Genomic DNA, 15,500 nt, shown 5'->3' with positions numbered 1-15,500 from the left:
TGTTTGAAGAGCGGAGGGTATGAGCAGGGCGCAGGACTGGAAGAGGCTGCAGAGATGGGGAACCATGAGGCCATGGAGCGATTTGTAAATGATTTTGAAGTCAAGGCACTTAAGGATGTGCAAAGACAGCAGTAAAAGGGGAGGTGAACGTGATTGTGCAGAGTAAGATACAGGGAAAGGTGTTCTGAAGGCTGGCAAGGAGGGCATTAGAAAAGTCGGGTTTGGAGGTGACAAAGGCATGAATGAGGGTTTCAGTGGCAGTGGGGTGAGTATGAGGGTGAGGGAGGGACGGGGACGAGTGATATTTCAGAGGCTGAAGTCGGCAGTCTTGGTGACAGACTAGATGCAGCGTTTGCAGCCCAGGTCGGGTCACTGAAGTTGCGCACCATCGGGTTGAACTCGAGTGGCATCCAGGAAAGGTGGTGGGATCAGAGGCTAAGGCAAGGAGCTTCTGATACGGTCTGAACAAGATGGCTTCGGTCTTGCCAATGTTGAGCTGCAAAAAGTTCTGGCTCTTCCACCACTAGATGTTGGACAGACATCAGGGAAACACAGCAACAATCCTGGAATCAAGGATGGTACTGGAAAGATAAATCTAGATATCATTGGCATATATATGAAAACTGACCCCACGTTCATTATTAATGTGACTGAAGGGCAACATATCGACAAGGAAATGGATGAGTAAAAAAAAAAATGGAACCCTGGGGCACCCCAGAGAAGAAACCATTGCAGATGTACTAGCTGCCTTTGAGACAGGATGGCATGGAATAGCTCAAGAGCAGTGTATGGAGTCAGATTACACGAGAGGCGGTGGATGCGAATAATTTGTTAACTGTGCCAAAAACCACAGAGGTTGGATAATGTACCATGATCACAATCACACAGAATGCCAATGATTTTGACTAGTACGTCGTCAACGCTGTAAGACAGAAGCCAGACGGAAAGGATTTCAATAGGGAGTGGTAGATATGAAGCTAGTTGGTAACAGCACATTCCAGATAATTAGAGGAAAGGGGGAGGTTGAGAACAGGAAAAGTTTTGAAAGTAAGTTTTTAAAAAAAGGTATGGGGTGATTACAGCAGGAGAAAAAGAGTGCCCGAGATGGGGAGAGGAGAAGTAGTTGCGGTGTGAACATTAGGTCGAGTAGGCGAGTGATCAGAAGCTGAGTTAGGAGGGGATCAAGGCAGCACGATGCAGTATTTTCATTTTAAAACATCTGCATAATTTTCTACAATGTGCTCTCACCACATCATCATTATCAATATTACAGTCCTAAAGTCACTGGAAAAAAAAACTATATTTGAAGTCAATATAATCAAAACGATTACTTTTACTGCTGAACCTTTTCTTCAATTTAAATATACATAGATAAGAGAAAACTGTATTTTCATTGCAAACAGCCCAAGTTCACAGTGAAAGATGGAGTCAGCGTGAAGATAATTAGCTGCAAGCTTCCACTCTGCGTGAAATGCACTCACCTCCAACATGTAACGCAGACTATACGGCAGAAGATTCCTGATAGTAACTGTAGGGTGGAGATGAATGATATAGGCCGGATCCCAGTCATCTTCACCATGATTACTGATAAAGTTCAGTTCATCTGGAATCGCGATGGTGTTTACTATGAGAGGCAGGAAGCTGATCTCAGTTGAAGGACACTGCAGCATGCATCGGATCTCTGTGCTCCTGTGAAGTTCTTCCTTCCATGTAATATATGTTGTTGATGCTTTGAATTGATCCGCCAGCTCTCCTGATGGCTTTAGGAACAATTGCCCTCTTTAAAAAAAAAAAAAAAAAAAAAAAATGATTTAGTATTTTATAAAATGCAGCAATATTGGCCCAGAAATTCGGGTCCCAACGCATGAGTAAGCACAGAGTACTCACGCGTGGACCCGATGGAAGTGTCGGTTTCTTGCATGCACTGGAAAACGGCATTTCCGATCCTCTGAACGAAGGGGTTCAGAGGTCGAACGCATGCGCGCGGGAGTCTGCGCGTGCGCGTTGAACTTCGTTTTTTTTTTAAATAGGTTTTTCCGTGTGTGAAGGCCTCTACATTTTACACATTTAAAAACCAGGCGTAAGGACTTCATTTTAAAAGGTAAGTGGTCAATTAATTAAAATTATAATTTTTTTTTCCCACAGGTTTATTATTTTTAAATACTTCAAAGTAAGGTAAGTGTATATTTAGCCCCGTTTTTTATAAAATTATTTTTTTCAAAAATTTAAATTATTGTTTAAAATAATTAATGTTATTTATAGTTTATTTAAAAAAGTGTGATTTTTAAAAAATATTTATTTGAAGGGTAAGCACTGTTTTGGGGGCCGGAGTTTTCATTAGTTTGACAGTTCTTTCTGTCAATCTCATGAATGGGCTTTTCCCTCCTCCGATTGGTTGCCCAGTGCTCATGTGATCCCAGCCGACGCATCATATTAACTACGCCGCTGGGTCACGCAAGCACAGCGCGCCGGGAGCTGGACCAGGCCACAGACAGGAAATCCACGCAGGCCCAGGCCTCAACTGCCGGCGCGCTAGGTAAGTGTAGGTCGGGGGCTTGCACCCGCGGGAAGCCCCCGACACCAATTTCTGGGCCAGTGTACATACGAACAATGATGGACAGGTAAAGACCCTCTGGTCCATCCAGCCTGTCTCAGACAATTGCAATACCTTGTGTATCACAATATATACAATCTCCATCCCACCCCAAACCATGTGATCTCCTGGGAAGGGGCAAAGACAAAAAAAACAGGCCAATTTGGGGAAAAAAATCTTGGAAATTCCTCTCCGACCCATCAAGGCGATCCAAACTAGTCCAGATCACATCACGCTGGCCCTAAATTCCCTGCAGTACCTACCTTCTGTAAGAGGTGATCTCCGCCCCGGCCAGAAACAGGTTCAGCTCTTACCTGAATCAATTCAGCGAATCAGCGTCCACCGCACGAGACGGCATCCTGTTCCACAGGTCCACTGGTCCACTATTCTCTGGAAAAGAGCCACCTCCTACCGTATCCTATACTTGAAGTTATATTTAATATAGACTTATTTACAGTTTAAGAGCTGCTCTCCCATGGCATTGCCTGGGGCCTGGATGGGTTATAATATTTAGCAGCTATGGTAGAGTGGTGTGTAACCTGACCTGTTCTTTTACAGCCATCATCCCAGTCCTTGTTTCTGCTTGTAAGCTTGTGAGATCAGAGTGCAATTTCATTTGCTTGTAAAGTTGCATCTTCAGATCAGAAGAATGCACACAAACGAACACAAAAGGTATGATATATTAAAAAGGGAGAGAATTTCCTGGGTCCGTATCCAGGTGCTGTGAATATCGGAAAATCGGGCAGGTTGGTGTGCCGGCCATTAAACGTACCAATCCAATTTCCCACCATTTACACTAATGGAGAGAAATCAGGCAGGTTCCTTTAGAGCTGTGCATTCTGACCTGTTCAATTTTCCCCGATATTGGCTGTGCCCAGGTAATCCAGTCCCCTTAAAAGTTTTGAGTAGGTGAGCAGTTCCTGCAAATATAACAGCTACTTCATGTAACATTTCCAGTCACGGTTTTGCTACAACTATGTGATAGACTAAAAATGGCAATTTGCAGCCCTATATTGTTTTGTTTTGGCGATGGGAGGTGTTGATGATGATGATTCTAGGGTCTGGCAACACTTGGTGCGGATGAGTTGTCGTCAAAATCACTGCCCTATCATGGCTCCAGCCCGTCGTCCTGTCTCTTTCACAGCTGGCTCACCTCCCCATTCCAGATAGTATGACAACATATGTTGATGGTTAATTAGTTTCCTACCTGTAAGAATCTAAAGGCACATGGAACTCCTCTTCAGGATTAGCAACACCAATAGGCTCCAGTAACTGGCCATCCGGAACAAACTTATAGACTATAAAGGAGACAGAGAAGTGGTTCTTGATCTATAGATAGGGAAAAAAACACAAACTAAGCTTTGCTATCATTTATACAAACTTCATCTCAAACTGCACTGTCTAATTTCAGACATGTTTTCCGAAGAATGCCCTCATTAACAAATTGTGATAAATTTTATTTGCTTAACCCCCAAACAAGATGGCACATAAAAATGTTAAAATACCTGAGATAGGACTACCAAAAGCCTAAGTGACCCTAGAAGTAGTAAGTGAATATGATGAGCATTTAAACAACATGGCACCTTTTAACACTAAAATCAGTAGCACCCTCACAAAGGTTCAAAAGTCCAGTCAATACATTACCACCTTCCACAAAACATGTTCAGATCAATAATATTAAACCTGATTAATTTCAGATTGCTGAGACACTACATATGGACAATGTGCCCTCAGCCCTCAATCAATGCTGCTCTCAGCCAACTGATAGGACCTGCATGACACTGGTCCAGAGATAAAACTCCATTTAGTTTTCCCAACCCCATAGGGAAGCAGCTGGTGTTAGCTCAACATGCAGCTGGAGTGGCAGCAGTCAGTAACAATCTGATGGAGGTATTAAGTCTGTCTTCTCAACTCCTGTCGTTATTCGTATTGGATATTTAATGTACTGTACTGCTATAAAAGCGACAATTTAATAATGTTCAACCCACAGATTTAGAATGGCTGACTGAGTTGACTTTTCTGCCAACCTATTGCCTGATATCGACAGAAACCCATCATCACCTTGAAAAATCTCCAAATCAAGCTATTGAGGAGTCTACCTTAGTAGAGTTTTTGTTTTCCCAATATGGAATGAAGACTCTCCCAGAGACACATCCCACTTACCCAGGCCCAGAAAGCTTAGGCCAAGGTTAGCAGAGCCAAGGGTTAGGGATCCACGGGAGTTCTCAGGGGTATGGCCTGGCTTTAACCAGTTAAAACCATATAGCTCATCAGTGCAGAGGACTGGTGAGCTTCCCATGGCTTAACCTTGCAGGCAATAGCTTGTAGGGCTATCTGGCATTGAATGGGAAGAATTGCAGCCCCAGCAATAGATCCATCATTCCAGGTTCTGTTAGTGGGCCACACCAGTCCATCATCCACAGTGCCCTTGTCTAGTTCAAGTATCAGATTACTGAGACAGCCACTGAAGGTCGGCTTTGTTCGGAACTTTCCTTGCCAAGCATGTTATCTTGGAGTCACCTGCTTACCGCCCTCACACTAGAGGATAGACACGAGTTGGTCGATAGACAACAGACAAGTGCAGATTTGAGCTCTTACTAAGTGGAAAGCAGATACCAGAACTCCTCACAATTGCCACAATAAACAGCACAACTTGTCCAAAAATGAGCTAGGAGGCATGCCTAGCAGCTGATTCCCTGTCCGCGCCCCTCACCATAGTACTGAGAGGTCAGGTTGGTGTAGGCTGCAGCCTCCCATTCTGCAGCCAGTTCCCCTTTTTGCCATAAATCCACCTCCCAATGTGGTCATGAGTGTCACACCTGAACAAAGTTGTCACACCTGAACAAAGTAGATTACTTAAACAGTTGGATTTTTAAGACAATCCAATGCCGTCAGTGTCACTGGCAATGCGTACTTGCAGAAATCAACAATAAATAAACCGAAAAGCTGGATTACCTGGAGAGGGGATCGGATGATAATTCTTTTATCACCTTCTACGACATCTATCTGGACTAAGAGCGACACTGAATGTTCACTACCAGGGTGGAGGACATTATACAGGCGTCGACCTGGCTTTGCAACTGGAATATTTGCTACTTCTGTATAACCGTGTGGCACTGACGAAATAAAATTGATTTTCTTTCTTTAAAACCAAACACAATTGTGCTACTTTTCAGCAAAGCATCACTATATTTATGTACAGTTTGAGGGTTAATACAGAACCTTTATTAAACAATTCTTTATTCACCTGACAAATTTATGATATATTTCAAAATTATTCAACCAATGTGTGGTGTATGTGCCTTTAAGAGCAATTATGGTGTATGTGCCTTTAAGAGCCCCAGGTGTGTGTATTGTGTATATCCTTTAGAAACCCCCCCCCAGACTTGCTTAGTAAATACCTATGAACCAACTCCTGTCTTCAGTGTCTTTATCTACACACGGACACTACACAATGTAATACAATTAACCTTTTAATAGTTAAACTTAAAGATCAGCTTTTTAAATACTGTTAGGGTACAGCAAAGTCACACGCATTGGTTAACCAATATTAACTAATCCCAGCAACAAGATAGCTTATGGTCTCGACATACAATTTGTGGCAGGGTCACATTTGTGTTATGGTGCAGTTTAGGAAATGTTATAGTGCACCAGTCTCAAAGGTTCATGACCAGTGCCTCGAGGCTGTAGCAAAAGTAAATAGAGTATGAGGATGGATAGATAGGGCAATCCAATATAAAACAAAAAGCATCATCGTGCCCTTGTACAAGGCCTTAGTTAGTTCCCATCGAGGATACGGGGTCCACTTCTGGTCCACTCACATGGTTGGGGATATAAAGGCTCTGGAAAAGGTTCAGGAGAACAGCCAGGACAGGAAACTTTGGTTTATCCGGAGGTTAACTGTCCGGAATGCTCGAGCCACCGGCAAAATTCAGGAGTCGGTTCAGTAAGTTTTTTTTCTTTTCGTTGCTTTTTTTTTCCCCACTAGTCAGGCTCTGCAAGGTCTAGCTAAAGCTGTTGCTTAGCTACAGAGACGCTTGCAAGGTACGGCCGACTGTTTAGAAGCTGTTGCTAAGCAACAGGGTTTGTTGCTAGATACGGAGCTCAAAAGCTTTCGTATGTTTTAACATTAGCGCTGGTTTGTCCGACAGTTTTGATGGGACAGCAACAGCTCGGTCCCGTCGGTGCCGGATATCACAAAGTTTCCTGTACTTGGTCCATGTGACCTCTGAACTGGTTTGGATTGCTTGAGGGGGTTGGAGGGGTTTAGCATATTTTTTCCCCTCATTAGTCTGGGGTTTTTCTGTGTTTTTTGCCTCTCCCGGGAGATTACGTGGCTGTGGGGGGGGGGGGGGGGGGGCGAGGGTATGATGATTCAGCCATCATGAGGTGTGGGGCAGGCTTGATGGACCAGATGATCCTTTCTTCTCCTTGAATTGCTTATGTTCGTATGAATTCCAAGTTTAAAAACCCTCAGTCATAACAATAGGCTGAAAGAGCTGGGTCTTTCTACTTTAGAAAAGTGTAGACCTTAGGGCGGCTTAACTCAAGTATTTAAAATGATACAGGGACTAGACTGCGTCTATGTGGATGGATTATTTGAACTCGCTAAGTTAGGGAGGAAGAGGGGTCATGCGTGCAAGTTAGCCGATATGTCTGGAGGGTTTTCTTTTTACAGAGGGTTATGGACCTTTGGAATAGGTTCCTGCCTCCTGCAGAGTGTGAATTTGCTGCAAACACACAAGAGGTAGGTGGGATGCTGGGCGATGTACCTCGTGGTCGCCGTTACCTCCTGGAACTCGTTTTTGATCGCCGTCAGGGGTCGGAGAGGAATTTCCCCAAATATTTTTGTCCGAATTGGTTTAGGGTCTCTTTTTGGCCAGGTGATTACCTGGGTGGGAAGCACTGAGGGTCACCATACTTAGTTGCACCATGACTGTGGGACAGGCTCGATGGACCAGCTGGTCTCTTTGGTACATTTGAATGTACTTCAGGAATGAGAATATAATTTATTTTTTGTTAAACAGAAAACCCAGGTTAAATTTCAAGTTGTTGCTGCTAACAGCAGTGATGAAAAAAATAACAGTTCACTTGCGAGGGTTTAGAAACTAATGAAGCACCAAAGAGAAATGGTCCAAAATCTTTATAGGGAAAATAAAATGCATCATTGCAGGCAGTCTATAAACACATTCACGCCGGCATTTTATTCTTTTCATAAGCTACTTAAAAAATGTTTCTGCTCTGTCGCATGAGAATTCGCTCTCATTGCCCAACTTACCTACTGTTAAAGTAAAAAGGTTACTTTCTTGTCTTTGTAACACAGAAAGCTTTCCTCGATTCTTGGGTTGTACAGCCAGATAATCAAGTTCCAGTATCTGCCCTACGTCCAGCTGATGAAGCTTTTGGTTTTGGTCAGTGGGTGAACCAATGGCACATAGATTTGCAGAGTGATGCACATCCAAAGGGATGCCCAGTGCATTTTTTACGGTGTATGGAACTTGGTCCTTCAGTGAATAATCAAACGTTGAAGCAGTTCCTGCTGTAAATGCCTGTAGGAAAGTCACACATTTCATGCAAATGTTTGCCACATTCAAAGAAGACTTGCATTTCGAAAACGCCTTTCACAACCTCAGGACGTCCCAAAGCGCTTTACAGCCAATTAAGTACTTTTATGAAATGTAGTCACGGTTGTAATGCAGGAAACATTCCTGGGAACACATCAGCAATACTAACATCTGCAAATTTATTACTGAATGGCAAAGGTAAATCAGTTCACTGAAAACATACAGGTTCAATTGATTGACACTGGAGCCAATAGCTTGAATGTGTCTTTTAACTGCTGCTGATAGAGGTCTGCAGCGAGCAATGGGCGGCTGCAAAATGGAACTGCATCGCTGTGGCGTGGGAGGGGTGTTGTTCAGGGGTTGGAGTTGAGGCAGATTGATGGAGCAGAGTAGAAGGAGCTTTACTCTGCATCTAACCATGCCATACCTGGCCTGAGAGTATATGATAGTGACTCTGGGTTCTCAAAATGGACAACATTATATACCCCAGCACTAGCATCCCACACTGACGAGCAAAAATTACCACCCGCCCAACCCTCCAAAAAAAATCCCTCCCCAAAAAACAGCCACATGGCCGAGGTCCCCGAGAGCTGTGGACATTGGAGCAGCCACACCACAGCAAAACTTACAAACTACACAGAAAGGCGAAGGGTCAGCAGCGATTATACAGGGGAAACTCGATTTACCGGCACCCAAACAACCGGAAATCTCTTAACTGGAAAAATTCAGAAGTAGGTTCAGTTAAGTGTTTCTTCATATTAGTGGCCGTTTCTTGATTCTTGGCTGTGGAATCGGGGGTTCCTGCACTTGTTGCTAAGCAACAGGGACGCTTGGTCTGTGGCCGGGCCTCTTGCACCTGTTGCTAAGCAACAGGGAAGCCTGGTTTGTTGCTGTGTACGAACTCTCGTACCTTTTAACTATAACTCTCTGTAATCCGGACTTTTTGATAAACCGGCACCACGCCGGTCCCGTCGGTGCCGGATAATAAAGAGTTTCCTGTACTGCGTATTACAACAGCTGTGTGCGTCACAAAATTCCAGTTGAAAATGTATTCAAAATTTCTATATATATATTATATATTTTTTTAAAAAGCACAAAATATGCAGATGCTGGAAATCCGAAATATTAACTGTTTCTCTCTCCACAAATGCTGCCCGATCTGGAGTGTTTTCCAGCATTTCATATTTTTATTTCCAAACTAAAACGTCAAGCTCCATCTGTTGCAAAATCTATTTATATACCTGTAAAGCTTTCAGAAATGAACCTGGCCCCGTTTAACTCGCTGCCACCCTGCAAGATCATCCATCTCACCCCATGGGTTGCCTTTCCCATCTGACTGCATCATTTTCCCAGGCCCCACAATTAGATTTTGATTGTAGAGCTCCAACTGCTGTCCCTGCAACCCACCCACTGCCACCACGCCACCCCCCCACCTCGCTCAATAGTCAACGGCGCAACCTTCATCAAACTTGGCCGCCTGCACAGCTCACAAACCTCCCAGCTCCCCCCGACACCCACCAACCTCTTGGGTAGGCACTTACTTACAAGGTCAGGGACAACCCCACCCCACGCACCCTCCATCTGCCCCCTGGCTCCTCCAATCAGCACAATCCTCACCCAGACCACCACCACCACCCCCCGCCACTATGCAGCACCTCAGCCGCTCATCTCCGCTTTCACCGATTCATCCCTCCCCTCTAATACCAATACAGGCAGTTCCCCCTTTATTCCAGTGAGTAGCTGCCCAGACCCCTTGTCCTATTTTGGCCCTCAGCCGAGCAGGAAAATGTCTCTGGGCCAATTCACCACTCCACCCCCCCCCCCCCACCTCCGCAGAGCATCACAACAGGCGCTGGCAAACTGTTCCCCTCCCCTCCGGCCCCCCAACCCAGTGATCACCCAAACATTCCCCACCCCCTCCCTCCCAATCCCACTCCACCCACTCCCATCTCCATCAGTCCCCTTTCCTCCACCATTGTATCCTCCATCCTCTCCCCCCCCGGGCCGTTATTCCCCAGTCCCTAACCCTGCCTGACCTGAATACTGAACTTGGCCTTGATTTCCAGTGTACAATGCCACAGGGATCAACTAGTTAGACGATAAAGTAGAGTCGATTAATACCTATTAACTCGGGCAATCTAAAATGACAGGATAAAAGGGGACGATACAAACAAATAGTGAAAAGAAATTTAGAAAAGATTATACAGAGCAGTGAGAGGGAAAAACAGTTTGGTTTTAAATTCAGAATTGGATAACTTTCTTTGAAACTGAACATTTCACAGCTAAATAATCCCGAAAAAGAAAAGCAAGGTTTTTAACCATTGTTATTTTACCTTAGCTAAAACATTCAGAACATTCAAGCTGCATTTGGATACTGTGATATTCATGATGTCCTTTGAAGAAATGGTAATGGCAGTCTGTGGGTCAAGACTTGGAAGGAAATCATCTCCTGGAACAAGAGGTGTGTCCAGGCCCACGTTGGTTTTCATCTGAACGTAAAATAAACACAGATACATGTAATCCAATATTGCACAATATTTTTGGAAGAATACTGGTCAGAAATATTTAGCCCAAAGTTTGTACATAACTGGGGAAGATTAGAATCAGTGCTCGCTATTCCCATTATTACACAGATGCATCAAAAATGTTCCCATTAATTAACTGCCACAAAGTTCCTCCCTCGGTAAATAATAATTCAGCCTTGACAAATCCAAAAATAAATCTGGCATGATCTAAAATCTGAAGCATCCCAGGTTCTTGGCCATCAGGTAGTGTAAATGTTTGAAACCAGAAGGGTATGAAGCCAGTCACTCATTGTGTCAGTACCGGAATAAAGTGGAAAAAGTCAATGGGTCCAGCAGGGGCTTTGATAATACTGAATACTGGTGCAAAACAGTACTTTAAAGCAAAATAAATAGTGTGAGATGAACATCTGGAGAAGAATATAACCCGCACCCTACGCTGGGTAAGGGAGGTTCTACATTTAGGCCTGACATGCTATTGCGAAGATGCAAGCAGCATGTCCCACTTCATAGTGTGGAGAACCACATCCACACTTGCTGTCTGGCTTCAAGTATCAATGAGAACTCCCAGTTTATAATTGATGTTTAAAAAAAACAAATAATAGTGTAAAGGAACATTAACAAAAAGCAAAACATAAAAAAAGAGTGGGGGAATATATTAATTAACAGGCAAAAATCTATGAAAGCAAAAATGCTATAAATAGGACATTTTAGGAGCTTCTGTTTAAATCATGCTTTATGTTTCAAAGAGCTATTGGATTCCTCTAGTTGCTTTGCAGAGAGCTTTTGACTTGTACATTTCAACACTTCTATATTTCTAAGCTCTGCCCATAGTAAAGAAGCCTGTATCAACATCATATAAGCCTCCGAGTAATTAGACTAGACCAGCTTATTTATTTCCTCTATTTTAAATTCTCTTTAGGACATACGTGAATTTAGTTGAACAAGTCCCATTCTATCCTTTACATTTCACATTCAATGTTAAGTGATGCCCATTACACGTGACCAGAATCATGGTGACAATGCTGCAATGTTCGACAGAGCAATCCTTCCCTACCCGAGTTACCCAGGAACTTAACAGAGTTCAGGTGCCCAACCTTTCCTTGGCAAAGGGCACAGAAGCAAGCTGTACAGTACCGCATTACCTGAAATGTTAGACTCCACCTTTTCTGTCCTCCAGCAACTTGCTCCAAAAGAGGTTCCCACACCGCACTCAGTTCGTTATAATAAAGGACCTAAAATAAAGCAGCCGAATGTTACGAAGCTTTCAATTACTCATTAAAAATTCAGCTCTCCTGTCCAGAAAAACTTCCACGTCTAGTTCAGGAATACAACAGTTAAAAGAAAAAAAGACTTGCATTTATGACCTCAGGACGTCCCAAAGTGCTTTACAGCCAATGAATTTCTTTTGAAGTGTAATCACTGTTTTAAAGTAGGAAATGTGGTGGTCAATTTGCGCACAGCAAGCTCCCACAAACAACAATGTGATAATGACCAGATAATCTGCTTTAGTGATGTTGTTTGAAGGATAAATATTGGCCAGGACACTGGGGACAACTCGCCTGCTCTCAAGTGCCATGGGATCTTTTATGTCCACCTGGGAAGGCAGACGGGCCTCGGTTTAACATCTCATCCAAAAGTCAGCACCTCCAATAGTATAGCACTGGGAGTGTCAGCCTAGTATGTGCTCAATCTCTGGAGTGGGACTTGAACCCACAACCTTCTGAATCCGAGGCGAGGGTGGCTGAGCCACGAGTGACAACACTTATACTGCACTTCTTCCATTTATATAGTGCCCTTAACATAGCAAAGCTTCTCAAAGCACTTTACAAGACACAGGGAAAATTATGCACCGAGCAAGAACTGAAGAATTAAAGGCAGTGGCTTTTGAAGGTGAAGATGGAGAGAGAAAAAGCAGGGCGGAGGGGTTTTAGGGAGAGAATTCCAATGGGCAGAGTTGCGATACTTGAAGGGATACTGATATTGGAGTGAAGCGAGGGAAGAGGGAACACACAGCAGTCTCCATCCAGAGTGTCAGCTGGGGTGAAGGACTGATGGAGATTGTAGAGGTAGGGTGTAGCAAGACCATGAGGGCTTTATTAAGTGAGGAGTATTTTGAGATCAATGCAATGGAGGATGGGGAGCCAGTGGAGGTCATCAAGGTGATAGATGAGCAAGAATGAGTCTGACATAAGATGCAAGCAGCAGGAGCTCGGGATGAACTGAAGTAAGTGCAGGGTGACAACTGGGAAAGTCAGCAGGGAGAGATTTCAAGAAATGGAACCGAGAGATAAGAAAGGGATGGATGTGGGTTTGATAGAGGCTGAGGTGGCCAATATTTTGCAGGAAGAAACAGGAGTCCGGTACCTGAATACTGGTGAGGGCGATGGTTCCTCTGGGGACTACAGCCAGAGCCAAGTCCACGGCACCACGGGTGGCTCAGCTGTATGGGGGGGGGGGGGGGGGGTAAAGAGATCAGAAAAGCAACAGTGATAGGGGATTCGATAGTTAGGGGAACAGACAGGTGTTTCTGCGGCCAGACATGATTCCAGGATGGTATGTTGCCTCCCTGGTGCCAGGGTCAAGGATGTCACTGACCAGCTGCAGAACATTCTGAAGGGAGAGGGCGAACAGCCAGAGGTCATTGCCCATATTGGTATCAACATAGGTAGAAAGAGGGATGAGGTCCTGCAGGCAGATTTTAGGGAGCTAGGAGAGAGATTAAAAAACAGGATCTCAAAGGTAGTAATCTCCGGATTACTTCCGGTGCCACGCACGAGTGAGTAAATAGGGGGATACAGCAGGTGAATGCGTGGCCGGAGAGATAGTGCAGAAGGGAGGGCTTTAGATTCCTGGGACATTGGGGGGGGGGGGGGGGGGGGGGGGGCGGCGGGGACCTATACAGGCTGGACAGGTTGCACCTTAGCAGAGCCAGGACCAATATATGCGCGGGGAGGGCGGTTGCTAGTGCTGTTGGGGAGGGTTTAAACTAATTTGGGATAGGCACCAGGCTATAGCATTAGAGACGAGAAACATGCAGCACAAAAGAGTGGGAGATACAGATAACACTAGAGTAAGAGGTAGTATGGTATTAGGTGGGGTCAGGTCAAGAGAAAATACAAGGTGGTCTAAGATAGGTTTACAGTACATGTATGTAAACGCACAAAACGTGGTAAATAAGGTTGGAGAGCTGCAGGTGCAAACAGCCACATGGGAATATGATATTGTGGCGATAACGGAGACCTGGCTCAAAAATGGTCAGGATTGGGTACTAAATATTCCTGGATATAAGGAAAAATAGGGAAGGAAAGAAAGGAGGTGGGGTGGCAGGATTGGTTAAGGAGAATGTTATAGTGCTGGAGAGAGAGGATGTCCTGGTGGGGGGGTCAAAGACAGAATCTATTTGGTTAGAGTTAAGAAACAAGAAGTGCTATTACACCACTAGGCATATTCTGTAGGCCACCTACTAGTGGGAAAGATAGAGGGGAACAAATTGGCAGGGAAATTACAGAGAGGTGCAAGAACTATAGCGTAGTGATAATGGGAGACTTCAATTATCCTAATATAGACTGGGAAAGTAATAGTGTAAAGAGGGAAGAATTTCTGAAGTGTGTTCAGGAGAACTTTCTTAATCAGTATGTTTCCAGCCCAACAAGAAAGGAGGCATTGCTGGATCTGGTTCTGGGGAATGAGGTGGGTCAAGTAGAGCAAGTTTCAGTAGGGGAACATTTAGGGAACAGTGATCACCATATCAAAAGGTTTAGGTTAGCTATGGCAAAGGACAAAGAGCAATCTAGAGTCAAAATACTTAATTGGAGGAGGGCCAATTTCAGTGGGTTGAGAACGGAGCTGGCCCGAGTAAATTGGAATCAAAGATTGGCAGGCAAAACTGTAATCAAACAATGGGCTGCCTTTAAAGAGATGGTTCGGGTACAGTCGAGGTACATTCCCACGAAGGGGAAAGGTAGGGCAACCAAAGCCAGAGATCCCTGGTTTACAAAAGAGATAGAGAGTAATATAAAGCAGAAAAAAGGGGTGTATGACAGATGTCAGGTTGAGAATACAAGTGAGAACCAGGCTGAATACAGAAAGTTCAGAGGGGAAGTGAAAAAGGAAATAGGGGGGCAAAGCGGGAGTATGAGAATAGACTGGCAGCTAACATAAAAAGAAATCCAAAAGTCTTCTATAGGCATATAAATAGTAAATGGGTAGTAAGAGATGGGGTGGGGCGGCTTAGGGACCAAAAAAGGAGACTTGCGCATGGAGGCAGCGGGCATGGTTGAGGTACTAAATAAGTACTTTGCATCTGTCTTTACCAAGAAGATGCTGCCAAAGTCACATTGAAAGAGGTAGTGGAGATACTGGATGGGATAAAAATTGATAAGGAGGAGGTACTAGAAAGGCTGGCTGTACTTAAATTAGATCAGTCTCCAGGACCGGATGGGATGCTGAGCGAAGTAAAGGTGGAAATTGCGGAGGTACTGGCCATAATCTTCCAATCCTCCTTGGATACGCGGGTGGTGCCAGAGGACTGGAAAATTACAAATGTTACACCCTTGTTTAAAAAAAGGGTGTAAAGATAAACCCAGCAACTACAGGCCAGTCAATTTAACCTCAGTGGTGGGGAAGCATTTAGAAACAATAATCCGTGACAAAATTAACAGTCACTTGGGGAAGTGTAATTAATTAAGGGAAGCCAGCATGGATTTGTTAAAGGCAAATCGTGTTTAACCAACTTGATTGAATTTTTTGGTGAGAAAGAAAGACTTGCATTTATATAGCACCTTTCACGACCACCGGACGTCTCAAAGCGCTTTACAG

The 15,500-nt window shown here is 44.2% G+C and overlaps 1 protein-coding gene across 3 annotated transcripts in view; it reads right to left on the bottom strand.

Annotated features, from left to right (window-relative positions):
- The window catches only part of vps13c (vacuolar protein sorting 13 homolog C), a 339,126-nt gene that overhangs the window by 82,325 nt on the left and 241,301 nt on the right, over nt 1-15,500 (bottom strand). For all 3 annotated transcript variants that reach the window (XM_085972079.1, XM_085972080.1, XM_085972081.1), the window contains 6 exons: nt 11,825-11,914; nt 10,491-10,646; nt 7,872-8,142; nt 5,549-5,709; nt 3,801-3,922; nt 1,482-1,779 (listed from right to left, as the gene is read on the bottom strand). In XM_085972079.1, coding sequence (XP_085828205.1) covers nt 1,482-1,779; nt 3,801-3,922; nt 5,549-5,709; nt 7,872-8,142; nt 10,491-10,646; nt 11,825-11,914 — 1,098 coding nt within the window. The remainder of the gene's footprint in view (nt 1-1,481; nt 1,780-3,800; nt 3,923-5,548; nt 5,710-7,871; nt 8,143-10,490; nt 10,647-11,824; nt 11,915-15,500) is intronic.

This window comes from Somniosus microcephalus, chromosome 32 (genome assembly GCF_052327205.1).
Source record: "Somniosus microcephalus isolate GS21.2 chromosome 32, FLI_Smic_1.0, whole genome shotgun sequence".
Taxonomy (NCBI): Eukaryota; Metazoa; Chordata; class Chondrichthyes; order Squaliformes; family Somniosidae; genus Somniosus; species Somniosus microcephalus.
This window is presented reverse-complemented; position numbering and strand designations above follow the sequence as displayed.